The 21643-nt window shown below is 27.5% G+C and overlaps 1 protein-coding gene and 2 long non-coding RNA genes across 3 annotated transcripts; 2 read left to right on the top strand and 1 right to left on the bottom strand.

Moving 5' to 3' along the window:
* Nucleotides 1–7880: 7880 nt before the first annotated feature.
* LOC107021230 lies at nt 7881–16612 on the bottom strand. The gene is made up of 3 exons (XR_001457007.2): nt 16425–16612; nt 15982–16099; nt 7881–7957 (listed from the first exon to the last, which is right to left on the bottom strand). It is a non-coding gene; the product is annotated as an uncharacterized LOC107021230 (long non-coding RNA).
* On the top strand, nt 8623–12202 carry LOC114077680. The gene is made up of 2 exons (XR_003579053.1): nt 8623–9340; nt 11970–12202. It is a non-coding gene; the product is annotated as an uncharacterized LOC114077680 (long non-coding RNA).
* A 3715-nt stretch (nt 16613–20327) lies between the features above and the next one.
* Nucleotides 20328–21599, top strand: LOC107023720 (probable glutathione S-transferase). The gene is made up of 2 exons (XM_015224500.2): nt 20328–20699; nt 21072–21599. Exons 1-2 carry the CDS (start codon nt 20391–20393, stop codon nt 21441–21443), a joined length of 681 nt encoding a protein of 226 aa, XP_015079986.1. The 5' UTR covers nt 20328–20390; the 3' UTR covers nt 21444–21599.
* Nucleotides 21600–21643: the final 44 nt, after the last annotated feature.

The following is a 21643-nucleotide window of genomic DNA, read 5'->3' as shown; positions in this document are numbered from 1 at the left end:
ATATATATATATAATTTTATTGATAGATCACATATTTAGCTGCCCCATAATTTAGGCTACAAACTTTTTATCAAGGTAAAAACTACTAAAGAGCTATAATTTTTTCAAGATATGTATTGAGGTAAATAGTTATTAATAAAAACAATTCTATTACGAAATGCGTCGAAATTAAAGACAAACGGAAAGTATGATATCCTTGAATCTTTTCATTGGGACCATGAAATGTTATCTCCTAATATATAGCCACTAAGCAATCGACAACTATATCATCTATCGATCGACAAGTAGATCAACTTAGATTTTCGTCCACAATAAATTTTCTTTATCAATATGCATGTACAGAATCAATAAAAAAGTCCATACATTTATAGAATAATATACATTGTTCACTACCATATTTTATCATATGTTAAATATATATATCTATATTCCCTTTTTTGATATCTTCTAGATGTTGGCACAAAAAGTTTCTCACCCTTGTTGTAGTTAAGATTGTTCTATGTACCACTTTGCAACAAAGTTATTATATAAAGTCCCATCAAAGCTAAAAACTTGACAAAATTGGAAATACTTATGCATCAGTATCAATTCTAATGGCCCACACTATAGGTAAAGATGATTGAATTAAGCTGTAGGGTTGTGACACGTTAATTTAGAATAAAGTTTTTTCTTTTTTGAAGAGTATATGATATATCGATCGTATTTATTAAGTATTATATATATCAACGGTCCACAGCCCTATTTACATGTCCCTATATTGATCACTACTTTTAATGCAATGGGCTTCAATTGGATAGATAAGACATGTGTGTCGATGATTGCTTTGACATTTCTGGCTTAGCTTCTCCATGTTTCTTGGCAACTTGCACTTTGCTTTCTATGGTTATTGTTCAATTTTGAAATGACGAAAATTTGAACTCTTGATATCGTTATGGTTAATTTTTATCTCGTTATGAATTGGTTTTCGAAGATTAGTTAGGTCAAAATGGTATTATAGTCAGACTCATCATTACAATGTATTGTTTACTAATGTGAGGCCTTATTAAAAGTGATTCAAATATATTAGTGGTTTAAATTCAAATTTAAATTCAGAAGTTTACTATAGTCAGTCTGTTTAATATATCTTGAGACATAGTGTTCTAGATTTATCAAACATCTATTAATTTTTTAATTCTTCATATATAAAAAAAATTATATTTCTACAAAATTATAATACTATTTTTTTTAAAAATATTTATTATCTACCATTGCTTTTTTTAAAAAATTGAGTCTCCTTCAATTTTGGAGGCTTAAGACAATAGCCTTACTTTTTTGGTTGTTGAGCCGCCCTAGGTCTCGTATTAAATTGTTCATACTTCAAATATTTAGCCTTGAAAGTAAGGCGGTGTGTCGAGTCCCACATAAGTGAATAATAGATGATTTTTAATAATCCTCACCTTATAAACTAAATTTTTATTGAGTTGAATTGATCTCTAAGTTTTTGACTATTAATGTGGAAAGTGAGGGATAAACATTAATATAGAGTTTCCTTTCTCTAGTGCTTCAACAACACCATAATTCAACATACAATAGTACGTGGGACATCTAGTTCGTGAGTGATTTGAGCAATAATTTTTGTACAATTTTTTTGATGTTGTTAATAGATATACAATCATTGTTCTTGTTACTGAATATGGTAAGTTTGAAGGATGTGGAAAGGGTCCTTTCTAGTGGTTCCTCTATTTGGGAAATGGGACATCAAATGTCATATCAAAATTTGAAGCATTGACTATATATAAACAGACCAAGAGTTCTAAACTTGCGAGGTGTGTCAAATGGGCGGGTTGGATTGAAATTGAGGATATTAAAATGGGTTGAAATAAAAGTCGGGTTGTGTTTTGACCCGCCCAAATTTATTTTGGGCTTAAACGGGCTAAAAACGGGTTGGATCTTGACCCGCCCAATTTGACCCTATTAATCTCAATAATTTAACATATTGATTTAACTTTTATAATCACAATTTGAATTTCAGTTCAATTTTTTTTCCAAAAAAAGTAGCAAATGGATAGATAAACCCTAAAAGATGCTAAATAGATAATAATTCATAAATTAACTATAGGAATATATCTTAATAAAAAGTTTTAAAACAGATTGAAATTGGGGTTTGAATAGTGCTCAAACGAAGATTTTCTTCAAATGGGTTATGCTTGAATAGGTTGAGATTGAGCCTAATTCAAATTATCTTGAATCCAATCCTTAAAATTCTGGACAGATTATCATGTTTGGATTTAATTTTAACACCCCTACTTGCAACATAATTAAACAATAATTGTAACAAGAGTTGAATGTGAATTAGGTGGCGAAAGCTGAAACAAATATTACTCATTATAAAAAGATCATAGAAGTAATTAAAACACAAATCTTAATAGTACGTCCTCTACTTTAATTAGGGACCAATAATTTTTTTTGGATTCTACTTTAGGCTCTCTTAGATTAAAGAATTTGTATAGTAGTGTTGTCCCTAGTTGATTTGCCTCTTGGTAGACATTGCTTAGCCTTTACTTGTTGAGTGACTACACCCTTCTTCTTCTTTTACATGAGATCAACTTACTCTCATTTCGATTAAATTCACGAAATACTCACCGTCTCCTAATACAGTTATCAGATAACTTTGATCACCAAAGATACAAAATAAATGAAAAGAATCACCTAGTATTCTTGTCTTCGTTCTTTAAAATTTAAACATAAAATCTTATGACTCTCAACTATTTTATTAATCACTAAGACAAACCCTTAAATTTCGAATAATATTATATTCAAGATTTAAGAGGGGTAAAAGTTTTAATTATCCTAATACTATTCCCCACTAACTGCTACCTATCTTTTATATCACTAAAGATATCGAATAACTTTATTCATCAAAACATATAATATACTCACTGTCTTAGAGCTTGAACGCCAAGTATGTGGAAAAGATATATAGGTGCAACAAAGTTGATAAAAGAAAAATAGGACATTAATTAGTGTAACGCATGCATTGCCAAAAGATAGAAAGGTATGTCAGAATAATTATTGAAGAGTTGAAGTCTTAATATCATGTAGGTCTCTATACCATAGAATGCACATGCTTTCTTGCAGGCTACCACCCACACCCAACTTGTTGCCTTCCTTTGAAGATCTTTACACACAATATTACTATAATACAAAACAAATGCACCTTATCTTCATCTTTCTAAAAACAATTCTCATTTTAAATCATACTATAATCATATATCCAGTGTAATTTCTTAACTATTAGTATTTTTGTGTGATATTAAATTCATATCGACAGTGTATAAATTTTGTATACTATTCCCTTTTTTTAAATTTATTTGTTTTGTTTTGATTTTATCTCTACCTTCTTTTATTTTAAATTAAAAATATGTATTATGTAGCATGCATATACTAACTGTTTTTATCTTATGGTCTTAAATCAGAGGCGACTCAATAACATTGGGGGCCTAAAGTGAAACTTAAGAGAGAGCCTTAATATCTTATTTTTTTCGTCATTTATGCTTTTATTTAAAATATACTTTTTTTAGCTAATTTAGATGAAAAGTCATTAAGTACTGGCTTATAATCAATCTGTTTCAATAATCTTTTTTCAAATGATAATATAGCTAATTCATTGAATTTCTCTTGAGACATTGTTGATCTTAAAGAAGATTTAATCAATTTTAATTTTGAAAAAAAAAATCGATTGAGGCAATGGTTACCGAAATTTTTAACATTATCCTACAAGCAATATGTGTATTTGGAAAAGAAAGCTTTTTATTTAATTGAGTATTTTCATTAGATCATTATCTTCTACTTTTGTTATTTCTCTTAACACTTTTCATTCAAAAAACAAATCTAAATCATCAATATCAGAATAACTATTATGGATTAAAGATAGTTCAAGGTTAAGATAATATTTTTAAAAAAATTTCATCATCTAGTAATCTCAATAAATTAAAAAAAAAAAATATTCTTATATGCTTCAAGTCTATTTTGAAGTGAAATATACTTTGATCCATTAAACTTATATAAAGTAATCAACTCTAAAGATTCTTCAGGAAACTCAGTGATTTTCCTATCCATATTTTCATCAAATTGTATATTACGAAAATCAGGTTTATATTCATCACATATACATTTTCCTTAATAGAAATCATGGCATTCATAGTACACATAAATTTTTCTTAAAAATTGACATATATAATTTATTCTTTTTTAAAAATGAGGGCCCCATAAAATATAGGACCCCAAGCGATGGCTTTACGTGGACTAGGGGTTAAGACAACCTTGTCTTAAACATACGTAGCATATAAAAATTGAAACAAATTAAAAAGAAAAATAAGACAAATAAATTGGAACAGAGGAAATATTATTTCCTTAAATATAATCTACTTTACTTGTATTAGAGTGATTGAAACCCCATATTAATTAGAGAATAAATTATCAATCTGTTTATATGAATTTAGACAATTCTTCTTCTTAATCCCTTCATAAACTAGATTTTGAGAAGTTGGAAAAAGGCATGCATGTTTGGTGAAAAAATAATGGCTCAAAGGTGTGAGAAATCTTAAAAGATATGGAAAATTGTAAGGGGGCACGAGTTCATGTAAAATCAAGGAAAGGATATTTTGTTTTAGAAGGGAAAAAAAGGAAGTTAGTGGGCGGTGAATTGTTCAACTTGAAGTGTACTTTACCAATTAAAATCAAAATTCAGAAGATACTGATAACAACCAAGATCTTGAATGATTGGAAAATATGATACTATGTCAGTCACTATTTTACTTTTACTCTAATTATTTTATTACTGCGCCGCACTTTTTTCTTTTACCTCCCTTTGTAGGAATTCTCAAAGGAAAAATATTGTTAATATGAAATTAGAGTTGATTTTGGTTATGTATGTAGTCAATTATTCAACCTAGTTTTCTTTTTCTTTTTTATTTTTCACCCGATATTCGGAGTTTATATTGGAGCTCTGACTAAATTTGGATCGCGTATTGTAGAGTTCATCTGGGGTGGTGCTCCCAACATGATTTTCTCCATATCCTGGGCTCACATTCGAGACCTCCGCTTAAGGGTGAAGTACTCCCACCAATGCACCACAACGTAATTCATGTTGGTAACATATATTTCATTACCAAATACTTATGGATAGTCGAATGACTTCTCTCTCTCTAGGAACATTTATCGATAGTATTACTGTTCTGTTAGTATTATTTTATTTTTAAAATTTTATTGTTTATCATCAAATTGCACGTAGAGATATTGATAACAATTAATACATATAAAGCTAATGATATTTCATAACTAATTGATTGATCAACTATCCGTAGATTACCTAAAAATGAATATTTATTATTAAATCATACCCTAACATAAGAATTCTAACGGAAGCAATACTTGAAATGACAATTCAAAAAAAAACACCAATACTAAGATCAGCTAGAACTTTTCCTTTGGCTATCTTTATAATTTTATTGTAAATATTTTTCTTTCATGATATCTAATTTACTCTTTTCTTAAATAGAGGGTCCTTCGATTACTCTCGCCACTCCGTAAATATAGAAATGTGATTCCTCGGTTTAAAAAAAAAAAAAAAATTTACAATTTTTCACGTAGTACGTTTAAGGCCACAAGATTACAGGGTAATTTTGTTTTGACATAACTTTAATTTAGAATCACGTGATCGAAAGTCTTCTTCATTTTCTTAAACTCCGTGTCAAGTCAAACTAAACCATTCTTTATAAAAGGGAGAGAGTATATGTATACCCTATTCTTTCCGAATTCACTTCTGAGATAATGCTATTGACTATTGTTATTATTGTAGAGTTATAGTAATGAAGAATTTTATTAGGTATATCAACAAATCATTAGAGAAACAAACAAAAGTTAAAATGTTGATAAGAGTTAAACAAATCGAATTATGACTCAGGGTCTTTTGAATTGGCTTTTGGCCTATGACTTATAAGTTAAAAGTCATAAGCTAGGATTTCTAACTTATAACTTTAAAATAAGTGCTTATAAACACTTTTTAACTTTGTCCAAAAACTTTAAAACTGCTTAAAAAACTATTTTGACTTTAAAAAGACTTAAAATAAGTCAATCCGACCAAACGGGCACTCATTATTTGCTCTATTTTAATCTCATCTATGACTTATAAGTTAAAAGTCATAAGCTAGGATTTCTAACTTATAACTTTAAAATAAGTGCTTATAAACACTTTTTAACTTTGTCCAAAAACTTTAAAACTGCTTAAAAAACTATTTTGACTTTAAAAAGACTTAAAATAAGTCAATCCGACCAAACGGGCACTCATTATTTGCTCTATTTTAATCTCATCTATGACTTATAAGTTAAAAGTCATAAGCTAGGATTTCTAACTTATAACTTTAAAATAAGTGCTTATAAACACTTTTTAACTTTGTCCAAAAACTTTAAAACTGCTTAAAAAACTATTTTGACTTTAAAAAGACTTAAAATAAGTCAATCCGACCAAACGGGCACTCATTATTTGCTCTATTTTAATCTCATCTATGACTTATAAGTTAAAAGTCATAAGCTAGGATTTCTAACTTATAACTTTAAAATAAGTGCTTATAAACACTTTTTAACTTTGTCCAAAAACTTTAAAACTGCTTAAAAAACTATTTTGACTTTAAAAAGACTTAAAATAAGTCAATCCGACCAAACGGGCACTCATTATTTGCTCTATTTTAATCTCATCTATGACTTATAAGTTAAAAGTCATAAGCTAGGATTTCTAACTTATAACTTTAAAATAAGTGCTTATAAACACTTTTTAACTTTGTCCAAAAACTTTAAAACTGCTTAAAAAACTATTTTGACTTTAAAAAGACTTGAAATAAGTCAATCCGACCAAACGGGCACTCATTATTTGCTCTATTTTAATCTCATCTATCTCAATACATTTTAATATGACAATTTAATCTAATTCTACCATTTGATATCCCAATATAGGATTTCAAAAGTAGCGTTTAATTGATGCGTCAAGACTTTTTCAAAATTATTTGAGTTAGAAATAGATTGGACAAGATAGGCAAAAAATTGAGATACAATTCAATCTATTCAAATTTACCAAATTTTAAATTCTTTATTTATTTTAATGTATATTAAATAAAAAAACATTTTAAAAAATAACTAAAACAAAATTTCTGATGAATTAATCAGAACTCTATACTTAGAAAATGTCAATTAGTTGACTTTTTTAATCTTAAAATTTTGGGAAAATGCACAAGTACCTCGTCAACCTATGCCCGAAATCCCATAGACATACTTATACTATAGTAAGGTCCTATTACTCTCTAAACTTATTTTATAAGTAATTTTCTACCCCTTTTCGTCCTACGTGACACTAGCTTGAAAAAAAGTCAAACAACGTTAGATCCAAGATAGTGCCACATAGGCCGAAGAGGGGTATAAAATTATTAATAAAATAAGTTCAGAGGGTAATAAAACCTTTGTATAGTATAAGTGTATCTCTTAAATTTCAAACATAAATTGAGAGGGTACTTGTGCATCATTCCTAAAATTAACAATGAAAAACAGGGGAACCTCTTGTTTGTCTATTGTGGTAAGAGAAGGTAAATGAGGTGGAAACAAAATGGCCATTTTCAAGACAAAAATGAAATCAAAGTAGTCACACCAAATTAATATATTCTGTTATGATAAATTGCTTTAATAAAGAAGGAAAAAATGTGCGTTAATTAATTATAATCAACTTAACTTTATACTCAAATATAAGACATGCATGCATTGACTTTATTAAACATAAAAATAAGTTTTTATTATAAATTTTCTTCATTTTCTTTATAAAATTAACAATAGTTTTAATAAACCATCTCACTGANTATATATAAATAAATAAAGGGGGAAATTTTTCTTCTCACCATAGTAGTAGCATGTACAACAAGAGGCAAAGGTCCATCTATTGCATAAAAAAACCATACAAGAAGGGGAAATGAGTGAATTTAGCACAATATGACAAATAAAAAAATATCGCATAAAGTATAAAAAAAAAGTTGATGTTATCATTACGATAAATCAAGTTATTAAATATTTTTAATAAATTTCTAAATTTTAAATATAAAACCTAGATTTCTTAATAATAATCCAAAATTCCTTGTGCAATTAGTTAGAAAATGCTTTTTGAGTTCACATATATAGTCAAACTAATAATAGGCAAGTAAATTGATTCAAATATCACAACTAATAAAAGAAAATTAATTTCTAAGCTCAAATAAGCGAATGTAATATGCAATTAGTTTTTTTTTTGATATCTTATTCATTTAAAATTTGACTAATCCACATACACTCAAAAAAATTTACCTTCTATTCATGCATGCATGCCATTTGTTTAAATTTAAAATTTTTACTCCTTTCATTTCGAAAAGGATAATCTAGTTTAACTTGGAACAAAGTTTAAGAAAAAAAAAAAGACTTTTTAATCTTGTGATTCAAAATTAAAGTTATATCAGATGTACCAAAATGCCCTTTAATATTGTGGTCTTAAACATACTACATGGAAGTTAATGTTAAAGTATTGTAAAAAAAAATGATTCAAAAATAGAATCATTCTTAATTTATTTTATTTCATTAAATCACGTCTCGATGCAAATAAGTTTTTATGTACATTTACCTAAACACTACTCGTGAAAGACTGTTATAACAAAATGGGGATAGTACAAATAGTACCCTTTATTTTTTTTACCAATTATAACCTTTTGTGAATCTTCACATCCTTCCTATTTTTTCCTATAAAAAGACCCCTCTCTACTGCTACAACTCAATAGGTTAAATTCCCAAATATCTATATTTCTTCTTGCCCCAAATATTTAGCCCTAAAAGTATCCTTTCTTTTCCCCAAGCCCAAAAAAAATAAAAAATCTTCAATTTAGTTGTTTTATTTTTTTATTTTTAGGTTATATAATTGAAATTGATAGGAAGAAAGAGTGATTATTGTTGACAGAAGATAGAGAGCACTAATGATGATATGCTAATTTCATTCAATTTGGGCAGCAAAAGCATCTCAATTCATTTGTGCTCTCTATGCTTCTGTCATCACCTTCACCTCTTTCGTAAAAATATTTAAATCTGTGCGATACAACAACTTAGGTTGCGCCCTATAGGTTTTCCAACCAAAAATTATACTTAATTAAGTATCATAGAGTTTTAAATCTGTATAATTTTGATTTGTTCGTAATTTGGTTTTTAGATCTGAAAGTGAGATTGTTCAATTACTATGTGTGTATTTTTGCAGCGGACGATCCAAATCTTCTGGGTTTTGACAAGTACTCAACAAATAAGCCATGTAATTAACCCTCTACTCTTTCTCTTAATTATATTTTTGAATGGTAGTTTAAAGTAATCACACTTGGATTTAGTTATTTGGATAATGTAATCTCAACAAATAGTTTAAACAAAAGCGTTACTCTTTGAGATTACACTTTTATTTAAGCTTGTTTACCTAAGAGATTTTCTAGTTACTATGTCTTAACCTTGTTTAGATTAACTAGTAACTATGTCTTAGACAGAGGTAATTTTGTCTCAAGGATTGGACTCTAATTGAGCTTTATAAGCTTTAAGTTTATGTCACGTTGTTTAGACTCTTCAAAAATGTTGTACAGTCATATCGGATTATTTTTGAGATCTAATACACACCTATAAAATGTTTTTGAAGAGGTCGAGCAACATAACTTGGCTAGATGTATGTTCAGGTTCCAATAATCCTATGGCATATGATAATAGACTTTGTAGGGATAAAAGATCATGTGATGTTTTAGGAATTAATGTATTCACAAGTTAACACCAAACAAAAATATGGTGTGACAAACTGGAATACAATTAAATCAAAATGAAAAGGAGTAAATTGGTCCACATGATAATTTTATGGTTATCATCACATGTAAAGTGTAAACAATTTCTTCATCTTTAGAGATAAAAGTGTAAATAAAAAGCCAAACTTAGGAACAAAGATTAAAGAGCCAGATGACTTGAACATATTTTTGGTTCCTAAAGTTAAAAAACAAAGGCCAAAATCTTCAATTTATTTCTATTCTTTCTATCCCTAGTTAGAGATACTAGTATATATTTAATGTCAAACAAAATAAATAACACTCATATAATTGGTTTACTCAAATTGATTTTCAGGAAGTAAATTGTCAAATGTTTTGTATCTTTTTCCCCCTTAAATCTCTTATACATTTATTGTGATGTATATTTCTCATCATTATAATTAAACATTAGAGATGTGACATTATTATATAAATAGGGAAAGATGTACATTATTTTTTGTGTGAGAAAGTTTATAAGTAGTATTTTGTAATTGGAATATCACTAGTATTGTGGAATGTGGTATTAATATCAACTTGGTCTTTGTGTGTGTTTAGTAGTAACAATTTTGAACATTTCCAAGACATGCAGTACACAGTGGCAGAGACAAAAGTTCTGATGAAAAAACATATATTTCCAAGGAGTCTCATAAGTAACACTTTTAATGAAAAGATAAGATTTTCTCTTGCTTTAGAGGATTTGGAGGTAGGAATAGTAAGGGATTAATGGAGTAATGAGAATACTTGGGTGGATCATTTCAATTGATAATCTAATTTTGACTAATGAATTCATTTATATTGTCATTACAACATAGAAAATTTTTAGAAATGATTTTAAGTTTTCGCCTACAAAACTTTGAACTTTGTTTTAATGTCCATTTTGTTTCGATGTGGAAAAAAAAAATCTTTTTAAAAGGCATTTCAGCGAGAGAGGACTGAAAACATAATTTTAAATTGCAGATATCCCTTTTTCATATTATTTGTTAAAAAAAATCTCAACCAAATAATGCCCTGAACTTTTACAAAGGAGAAGGTTAAAATTGTACCCCTTTGTTTCAAAAGAAGTGGTATTTTAGCCTTTTTATTTTAGGAGTTGATCTTCTTGATTTTAATACATAAAATTGTACATCATTAAAGAATCACTTACTACTTCAACATAATTAATTAGGGTAGGGGTAAGTAGTATAAACACTAAATAAGTTTTTCAAGCTAAAAATATCATTTATTTTAAAACGGAGAGGATAACCTTCTTTTTTCTTTTCAATGATGAATTCTCATTGTCCAGCAGGTTCAATCTTAAATTGCACTCACACTCACTAATAATTAGTGAGGTTGTTAAACTTCTTTAGTTTTTATTTTATTGTCGTTATTTTAGATTTTATGTTCTTAAAGAACTGGATAAGTTTATAATTATACTTAATTTTTGTATGTTGGTCAAATGTATACTTATGAGGCCAATAACTTGACACACACCTTATAAATAAAACGTAAATAATATGAATAATATTACTATATTACTCTTTGAATATATTAATTTTATATTTTGAGAAATGTATTAGATGTTAAATTGTATTTAACAGTAAGAGTTAAATAGTCACAAAAAAGATAAATTATCTCTTGATTTTCTAAACTGACCATATATTTTGGGTTGGACATTTATTTTTAATTAGCGGAATAGTAAAGATGGACAGAAGAGTATTCCCTCTTTTCCTAATTACTTGTCCATTTTGAATTGACGAACCTATTAAAAAACAATGATGGACATGATGAATTAAAATTTAAAATTTTCAAAGAAGTTTTATTTTTTAAAAATATTTAATTGAGGATATAATAAGTAAAAAAAAATTCTTTTTTTTGAGTTATCAAAATAGACAAGTAAAAAAGAAAAATTAAATAAGTAATTAGAACAGAAAAAATATTAATAAGAATGATCGAAGTATCACATTATATTATTTTAGGGAAACTAATCATGTAGTTGATTTCTTAGCTAATATACTACAACCTTAGGACCAGATAACCCATCTCGTAGTTTTATCTTCATTAAATATAAAATAATTAATTTTAAAATTAATTATCTCTTATCCTTAATATGCAAAGATAATTGTACAGATAAAAGCAGTCCAAAAGATGTCCGGCTGAATTTCAGGTTACGCAGTTGTGACAGTTCCGTTTTTTTCCTTTTCTAGTCAAATTACTTGGCCGAAATTTTCGGAACAAACTTTTTCCAAAAAAAAAACAAAACATGTATTTAATAGATATTATTTATTTTAGTTACACGTATATTGATAAATTCATGTATTAACTTTATTATTACTCTCTTCGTTCGATATTATTTGTCATAATTTCTATTTTTAGAGTCAAACTATAAAAACTTTGACTAACATTTTAAGATACGTTTTTTCATCATATTAATATGCAAAAAATTGTAATTTATAGTACTTTTCATATAGTTTTAGAATATCTAATTTTTTTGTTTAAAATATCAAATTGATGTGATTCAATTTACCTTTGAAAATTAGTCAAATTCACTTTCGATAAGTACAACATGACTAACAATTTCGGACGAAGGGAGTACTATTATTCGTCCGAATATTTCAAAGAGAACTTAATATTATAATGAAATAGTATTATAAAGATGTTTGTGCGTATATTAAATATATGAAGTATGTGTTTATATATAAAAAGGTGTATATATTGTCCAATCTCTTGGGATTACAAAGTGTATATTTAATTGTTGAATTCTGTTTCTCAATATCTGAAATTACAAAATTTATTTATTTTTAAACATAATAAATACACAATTTAAATTTAAAAAAAATTAAAATTTGATTAAAAAAAATAAAATTGTTGTTTCATTAAAATAAATAAAAATTATGTTTGCTAGTGATGATGAAGATGAAGATAGTCTGTAGTAATGATGGTAGTGATTGATGCTAATGTCTAGCAATAGTGAATATGAGTATTAGTGTAGCGATATGTGTGATGAAAGAGAATCGGTACTTGATAGTGATAGTAGTGGTTGTAATGGTGGAGCTAGCTAATGTTAGTGGTATTGATGATATAGATTATGATTTACGTGTAATGGTTAGTGATGTAGTGGTAATTGTGACGTTAAAGGTGATTAACTAGTTGGTTGGCGGTTGTGCATATTAAAAGTATTGACATAATAATATACTCCTCTTAATGATATGTGTAAATACATAAATCTTAATATAAACATACGTTGTTAATTTTCTAAAAGTTTAAACTATTCGAATTCGAATCTCATGGCAAATAAGTTAGAGAAAGAAAAATAGTGTCACTTTCTTTACAAATGAATGAACAAAAAAGAGTTATTCCTGTCCTCACATATTTTTATGCCCATTCCACAATGCAGCTTGAATGGTAAAAGATAGTGCTAACTGATTTGGACCTAGCTATAATATTCATCACACATTCTAATTTCTATTACCCTAAACAAAACAAAACAAACCCCCAAAATATGAAGCACCACACATACCCTCAACCCCACCATCTTTTTTTCTTTTCATCTCCCTTAATGAAACACATGTTATAAAAATATGTCGTAATTTTAAATTAAAGATGTGTGTTATTTTCTCTCATTAACGATCTTTGTTTATTATTGATTTTGCAGATTTTGTAAGAAATTACAAATAGAAGGATAATTTTACTATATCGCCCTTTGAATATTATAAATACAATATCTTAAAAAAATATAATAGAAAAAACTGTAATTAATAATAAAAATAAAAATTAAAAATTAAGTGTAACAATATTCATTAATTTTGTAAAGTTGATAAATTATTAGACATTTTAAAATAATACTATTGGACAATTATTATTGAACAGATGAGAGGTATGCATTCAAATGCCTATATCTTGTGTGGTGGTCTTGAACACGTAAAATTATTGGTACTTCTAATTGATTGACCCATAAGCATTTACTTTTTTTTTTTTTTGTGAAAGCTTGATTCCAACTTTTTTTTTGAATAGTCTTATATATATCGTCTAAGATTTTAAAAAGTAAGATAGATAAATTGAAGAGTAATATATACTTTATATATTTGGAACTATTATTAGGAATTTTGAAATTTTTTGTATTCGAAAAGAAAATTGATCGAACAAAACGTGCAAAAAAAATTAAAAAAAATGGAGTAGATAGAATTGTGTATGTCCCTACATGTCTAATCTTATTAGTACAAGAGAAGAATTCCACGTTCATTAGCCAATCAATAGTCGAAAGGTGTAACCTCGTATTATGATTTCTCATCATATCATTAACCTACATTAATCACAAGTACTACTCATAATTAATTCTTCTACATTCTCCTTTATCACCAATCACCTAATTATTTGTGGATAAATAGTGACTGATTTGACATAAAATTTTAAAAAAATAACGTGTAAAAGAATTTTCAGATATTTTTATTTATAAATTGTTTTTATTAAAATTAAATTATTTTTAATGGTAGAAAAGTAACCATTTTTATAAGAGTAAAAAATGAAATGCCTCATGTAAATTGCTCCAAGCAGAGTGTGATTCTAAGGGCATCTTTAATCCTGTACTCTATTTTGCTTTTTCAAATATAGAGTTGTCTATTTTTTCAGATAATCAATTCCAACTCAATTTTCTATTTTAATCTCATGAATCTTTTTCTCTTTCCTCAATATTATATTACTTATTTATATTTCATTCTTATTTTCTTATTTCATAATATAGATCATTTCTTTATTTCTTCTTTTTTACAAATAATCACTGTAAATTATATTTTATTCTAACTTTCTAAATAGCAAAGATTGCAATAAATATTATATTATATTAACGAACATTAATATAAAACTGAAATCATTGATGAAATATAATTGCATCATAAATATTGTATTATCGTAAAATTTATTTTAAATTTTACATAAATATTCAACTTTCAAGATTATTAAGTTACTCTCATAAATGTCCTATTAATTTATTGTGGAATTCAAAATGAACATTTTTTGTCCTTATTTTTTATGCGTAGCTAAAAATTATTTAAATTAACAATTTCATCTTGTTTCCAATTTTTTCGTGTACTAATTTACTTCTCCTATTCCATTTTGAACATTGCATCATATATTTTCATGCTTTTCAAAAAGTATAGTTTAATAATTTATCACTAAAACATAAAAGTAGATTATTTAAATTATCATATAAATTTTATGCATACATTATAATGAAAAATAATTATAATGTAAACTATATATTTAAAATGAAAATAAAAATAAAAATTAAATTAGAAAAATTGTTAATTCGGGATGAAAGTAGTATACTTATCAATAATATGTTTTAGATATTATATTACTTAGAAAAAAATAAAAAAATATTAGAGATTTGATTAATAATCTTATATAATATAAATAATATTATAATAACTTTTAATTACCTAGTTAAATTGACTATTTCTTTTAAAAAATAAAATAGAAAAATTATTAATTTGGACGAAAATAGTAACTTGTTAATATTATATTCATTAGAAAATAATTAAAAATGATAAAGACTCAAACAGTAATATAGTAGAAATAATATTATAATAATGAAAGTAAAATAGATAGGTAAATAGTAATTCTCCGATCTATAATTGAAGAATAAAGAGTTAAATAGAGAGTGACCGAAGAACCTATTTACTATTTTACTCATCAAACATAAAAAATGGAGAGTAAAACAGAAGTGGGTCGGAGATGGTCTAAAGCTCGCGTCGCTATCTTATTCTCTGTCGAGAAGCTAAAGATTTTTATTAAGGAATATCATAGTATAATTTTAAAAAAAATAATATTAGTTTATTTTAACCCATTATGAACAAATACTCTCTTGTTTTTGTTTCTGTTCAGATTACTAACTATACTGGTAAGTAATTAAAATTATACGTTCTTCAGGCTTGATTTACTTATACCTAATCACTAAAACATTAACACAAGGCTGATTTGATAGGATGTATAATTGTCGGATTAGTTATGCTCGTATTATTTTTTATTGACAGTTTGGTTTGTTATCTCAAGTAAAGAATAAGAATATTACCCTAACAACATAAAGAGTTAAATAAATAATCATTTAATATTAAAGAAACAGATAATATATAGAGTTTCTTACCTGAAGAAGAATATTATTGGTGAAACTATCTGCTGAGAAGTGAGCATTGAACTTCATTTTTCATCTTCTAACAATATTATTGTTGATGATATTATTTTGAGGTTAGAACATCATGAGTCTGAAAATGGAATAAGGAAAGGGAAGTGAAACACTCATGAATTGAAATGTGGATGTTAGTTCTTCAATTTGTGTGGACAAGAATTAATTAATACTCCGTCTGTTTGTTGATTTAAACTTTACACGTCTCTTAAAAAATACTAATGATAAAACTAAGAAAGAAATAATCGTCTGTTTTAAGAATAATGATGAATAAAAATTTATTTATAGAAAATACTGAACGAGTAAAAATAAACGGAAGAAAGTAGGTAACAGCTAGTAACAATGTTGAAGAAACATATATATGGGGATTTGTGTCAAAGCAAAAAAGGAAAAGGAGTTTTTACTGCTTCGACTTGTCAACAGTACAGTTGCAATTTCTGCTATTCCTCAGTCTACTTCCCTAATAAGTAGATATGTAAGGCTTCATATATAACCCTCGTCTCCATTTACGTTCAATTTATGTGATTATATTTGATTTATTGAATAACGCAAGATAAATAAATACTGTTCGAATGTTATATATTTAGATATGTTAGTACATTATTGGAGTAGCAGCTTTTTTAGCAAACCCTATCCAATGAGGGCAAACTTTTTGAGTTGAATGAAATTAATTATTTTTATGTATACGAAGAATACAAGATATGCGGAGGTGGTCCTAAAAAGCCAATTTTACCAACACTATAATATAAAATAAGTAGATAGTCAAAAGCAAGTGGGGCATAAATTTCGACTTTCTGTAGTGTTTTGATTATCAAGTGGACAACTAAATGAATCATAATTCAATGCACAAACAAACATCAAAGGATGTGGGACAATGTTGTGTACGTGTTCGTGCATTCATTAAAAATACCGGAGGTTTGATTTACATGATCATTTTATATGTAAAATTATGTATAGATAATAAAAGAGTGAAAACTTTTATTAAATCGTTATTTTAGATTTATGATATATCTTATATATATATATATCAAGTCGTTTATATTCTACTATTATGTTAATTTATGTGGTCAAAGTTTACATAGTTAAAGAGACAATAATTAACTACACTAAGCTAATTAACCGTAAATTGGAAAGTTACTGTAGCTAAGTAATTCTAGGAAATTAACTGTAGCTAACTAACTATTACATAGTTAACAGAATTACATAATTTCTAACAATAATCATGTTTTTTTAATATTCAATCAGCTTTCACGCACCTCAATTAATTTCACGAGATACATGTCACTTTCCACTTGCAACATGAACTAGATAACTCCATCTATTTAGACAAGAACAAATGAATATTACTTAGTATTTTTATTTTTATTGGAATTTGAACATGAAACTTTACAGTTCTCAACTTAGTTCACTGACCACTGTGTCACACCCGAGATGTTCTTCCACAGGATCAATATGAAGTGTTGATAAAAGTTCATAGAAGATTTTACATATCACAAGGAACAAGTTTCATTCAAATCAAAATAAAGGAGGAGTGACACATATGGACATTGCACATGCCATGTTACTTTAGGAGATGAATTGTTTAATGTGATGTAAGTTGTAAACGTGAGTTCGAAGCTTAAAGGGTGAAAAATGTTGATAAAAATTCTAAAATGGAATATGAATTTCTTTTTAAAATCAAAACGGTAAAATTACTCACTAAATAGCGATTTTGTCCGCCGGAAAAAGTAAAATCGCTGCTATAACAGCGATTTGTTAAATTTAATTTTTTATAAAAAAAAATCAAAAGGAGCGATTTTCAAAAAATATATATTTTTATTATGTCTCTGCTGAGGCAGCAACTTGAGTTCAATTTTTTTTTAATTATCTTTTGCTTCTTTTTTTTAAAAAAAAGTTTAAATCAATTTTTTTTTTAAAAAAATCAAATCGCAACGGTTTTTAATTAATTTTTTTTAAAAAAAAATCAAATCGCTGCCAAGGCAGCGATTTTAAATCAAAATCTTTTTAGCGATTTGATTTTAAAAAATAAATAAAAAAATTTAATTAAAAATCGCTGCCAAGGGTAGCGATTTGTTTTTAATTTTTTTTAATTTTAACTTTTTTTAAAAAAAAAAGAAGCAAAAAATAATTTTAAAAAATAATTAAACTTAAGTCGCTGCCTCATCAGCGACATATCAAAAAAAATTAAAAAAAGAAAATTTTATTTTGGAAATCGCTTCTTTGGGAGCGATTTTGTTTAAATTTCAAATTGAACAAATCGCTGCTATTGCATCGATTTTACTTTTTCCAGTGAACAAAATCGCTACTTCATGAGCGATTTTACCGTTTTGGTTAAAAAAAATTCATATACCTTTTTAGAATTTTTGTTAACATTTCACCCTTTGTGCTCCGGACTCTTGTAAACAGGGCATTCTCCTTTGTTTTGGTAATCAAAAAGATTTTCTTTCAATATCGTGTCTGAGACAACCTGCACTAGGCTCACGGAATACTTGTCACCTCCACCTCCGTGAAGAGTGTAAGTTCTAGATGGTCAATGTTTATCATCTTATTATTTTACTTTCTTTGATTTGCATCCTAGAGGAAAAAAAATAATAATTAAAATTTGTGTATACCTTTGAACAAAGACATTTTAAAATTATGTTACTTATTGTATTAGTAAGATAGAGTTTTTTTCTTGATTATTTTGTCATTTGAAAACTTAATTTGATAAATTAGCTTCTTCGTTTTATATTTCTTTTTGCAGAATTAAAGAGCCGTTTAAAAGTGTTCCATTGATATTATTAGTCTTACCTTATAGTATAATTAACTAGGCTTTATTGATTTTGGTTTTTATAATAACGTGGTCAAGATTCACTTCATTCATTCTTCTGGAAGATAACATTGACTAATGAAATAAAAAAATATAATAACAGATCCACCTCTGAATCAGAAAAGATCATGGATGCATAATATATAATATTTTTCTGCATTTTCCATGATATTACAATTCTTTATGAACAAATTTTATCTATATTATATCATCTTTTCATTATTTATTTGCTCATAATTTCAAAGTATAACATTGTGAATGGAATTTAGGATTCAGTCTAATAAGTTTGGTGTGTCCACTATAATATATACACAAATTGCAAAAAATAATGTATATTCGTTGGGTGTGTGCATAAACTTGGTCGTCCAAAAAATCTCTTAAAGTTTATTCAAATGTTCTTTTTTCCCCTTTTTGATTCAACGAAAATATAATTTTTTGGGTGTTCGATTGTTGGAACTTGACTGCAATAGATTTGATTGAGTGAAATAAAAAAATAAACAAAGGTATTTAATCCTTTTAGTAAAACTATTTTAAGGGACATCCAAAAGTCAAACATGATAAATAGATAGAAAAGAGTATGAACACCTAATTATTTTATTAAATACAAGCTGAATGAGTCGTGTTAGACTTTTCAATTTATGGAAGTAATAAAAAATAGGGAAAAGGGTCTGATATACCCCTCAATTTTGTCATTTGAAGTTGATATACCCTCGTTATAAAAGTAGTTCATATATGTCCTTACCGTTATACAAACGGCTCACATATACCCCTGCCATTACAAAATGGCTCACATATACCCTTCATTTAACGGAAGTTAATAAATTAGTTTAAAATTTATATTTATTACTTCTGATTTTTTTAAAAAAATTATTTAGGGATATATATGATTCTTCTATCAAAGTTCAAGGTATATTTTAATTTTTTTCATATATAAATTATTTTTTGACTTCTTTTATTATAACTATTTGAGTTTCTTATTCTTATTTTGTTTTTTTCTTTCATTCCTTAGTTTAAAGAAGAAAAAAATTAAACTTTTCTTTTTGTGCGTATTGTAATTTAATTTCGTATTCGAAGAAAAAATTGGTCATCTACAATAAGTTTTACAAGAATATTTGTGAAACATAAATAAATTTGATTATCAAAATAATAATTATAAATTAGTCATTGAAACAAAAAAAAGTCAAAAAAAAATATGTTTGACGAGGATTAAATTTACTCATATGGGATCATATTTTTTGAAAAAAAATAATAAAAATTCAGATTAAAATTATTATTTTTTCACTTCCGTTAGAGGAAAAGGGTATATGTGAGCCATTTGTATACAAGTAGGGGTATATATGAGCCACTTTCATAACAAGGGGTATATCAGCTCTAAATGACAAAGTTGAGGGGTATATCAGCCTCTTTTCCCTAAAAAATATTGTATACCATTTTATTTTTATATTTTTGGTTCCATCATAGCACCTTCCTATAAACACCTATATTAATGCATATAATGACTAGAGAGTAAAGCAAAATATTCAAACAAATTGTATCAGTCAAAGATTTTTTCATTCAAAAAATGGGAGAAGTGAAGTTGATAGGGTCATCAGGGAGCTTATTTTGCACTAGAGTAGAATGGGCTTTGAAGCTGAAGGGAGTTGACTATGAATATATACAAGAAGATTTATTGAACAAGAGTGAGTTGCTCATCAAGTCCAACCCTGTTCATAAGAAGATCCCTGTCCTACTACACGACGACAAACCTGTCGTTGAATCACTTGTTATCCTTGAATATATTGATGAAACATGGAAAGGATACTCTCTGTTGCCACAGGATCCTCATGAACGAGCTACAGCTCGTTTCTGGGCAAAATTTGTTGATGACAAGGTACTTTTTTCTTTCTTGGTATAATCCAATTCTTCAAATTATAAGGCATACAAAAACTTAGCAGATTCCTAGACTGTTTTTTGTCTTGAGCAGGGGGTCTATCGGAAACAGCCTCTTTACCTTACCTACGAGGTAGAGGTAAGGTCTGTGTACGTACACACTACCCTCCACATACTTCACACATTGGGTATGTTGTTGTTGTACAAAAGCTAGCAGATATATGTACTAAGTAACATTCAGATAGCTTATCAGTGAACTGCAATTATATATATGGAACCATTTCAAGAGATCATGATATACAAGTTAATCATAGACAAGAATAGCAAATGACTAAACGATAGCTTTTCTGATTGTGTTAATTTTCATGTTCAGTGTGTCATAGGATCATGGGAAGCTATGGCAATGCAAGATGAAGGAGAGGCAAAAACAAAAGCTATAGAGTCAATACAAGAATTGTATGCATTTATCGAGAAGCAGATTGAAGGCAAGAAGTTTTTTGGCGGGGAGCAGATAGGCTACCTGGATCTAGTTATGGGTTGGAAAACTCTTTGGCTCAGTGCCATGGAGGAAGTAGGAAATGTGAAGCTACTTGATCCAGAGAAGTTCCCTTCACTCCATCAATGGGCTGAAAACTTCAAACAGAGTCCTATTATAAACGAGTGCATGCCACAACAAGAGACCCTAGTCAACTACTTTCAAGGTGGTCTAAACTACTTGCGTTCCCTAGCAGCAAACAAACCATGAGTCTCCTTTTATAATCATTTTGAGTGTTGTGGCAATGTCATTTTGTGTGCAATTCCTACTGTTATTTGTTTATTGTTATAGCCCTTATTTCTCAGGTTTGTAAGGACAATAAATCTTTATCATGGTGATTTTATATTGAAGTTGCTGTTACGTATATTTCTGTGAGACCTTTATGTAAACAGACAACAGTCCCATTTGCA

This window comes from Solanum pennellii, chromosome 6 (assembly GCF_001406875.1).
Source record: "Solanum pennellii chromosome 6, SPENNV200".
Classification (NCBI taxonomy): Eukaryota; Viridiplantae; Streptophyta; class Magnoliopsida; order Solanales; family Solanaceae; genus Solanum; species Solanum pennellii.
This window is presented reverse-complemented; position numbering and strand designations above follow the sequence as displayed.

What these genes read in the sequence shown, in the direction of transcription:
- LOC107023720 (XM_015224500.2), top strand. Translation starts at nt 20,391, where the DNA reads ATGGGAGAAGTGAAGTTGATAGGGTCATCAGGGAGCTTATTTTGCACT. An exon ending in CAAAATTTGTTGATGACAAG is followed by an intron (nt 20,700 to 21,071) that starts GTACTTTTTTCT and finishes TTTCATGTTCAG; the next exon opens with TGTGTCATAGGATCATGGGA.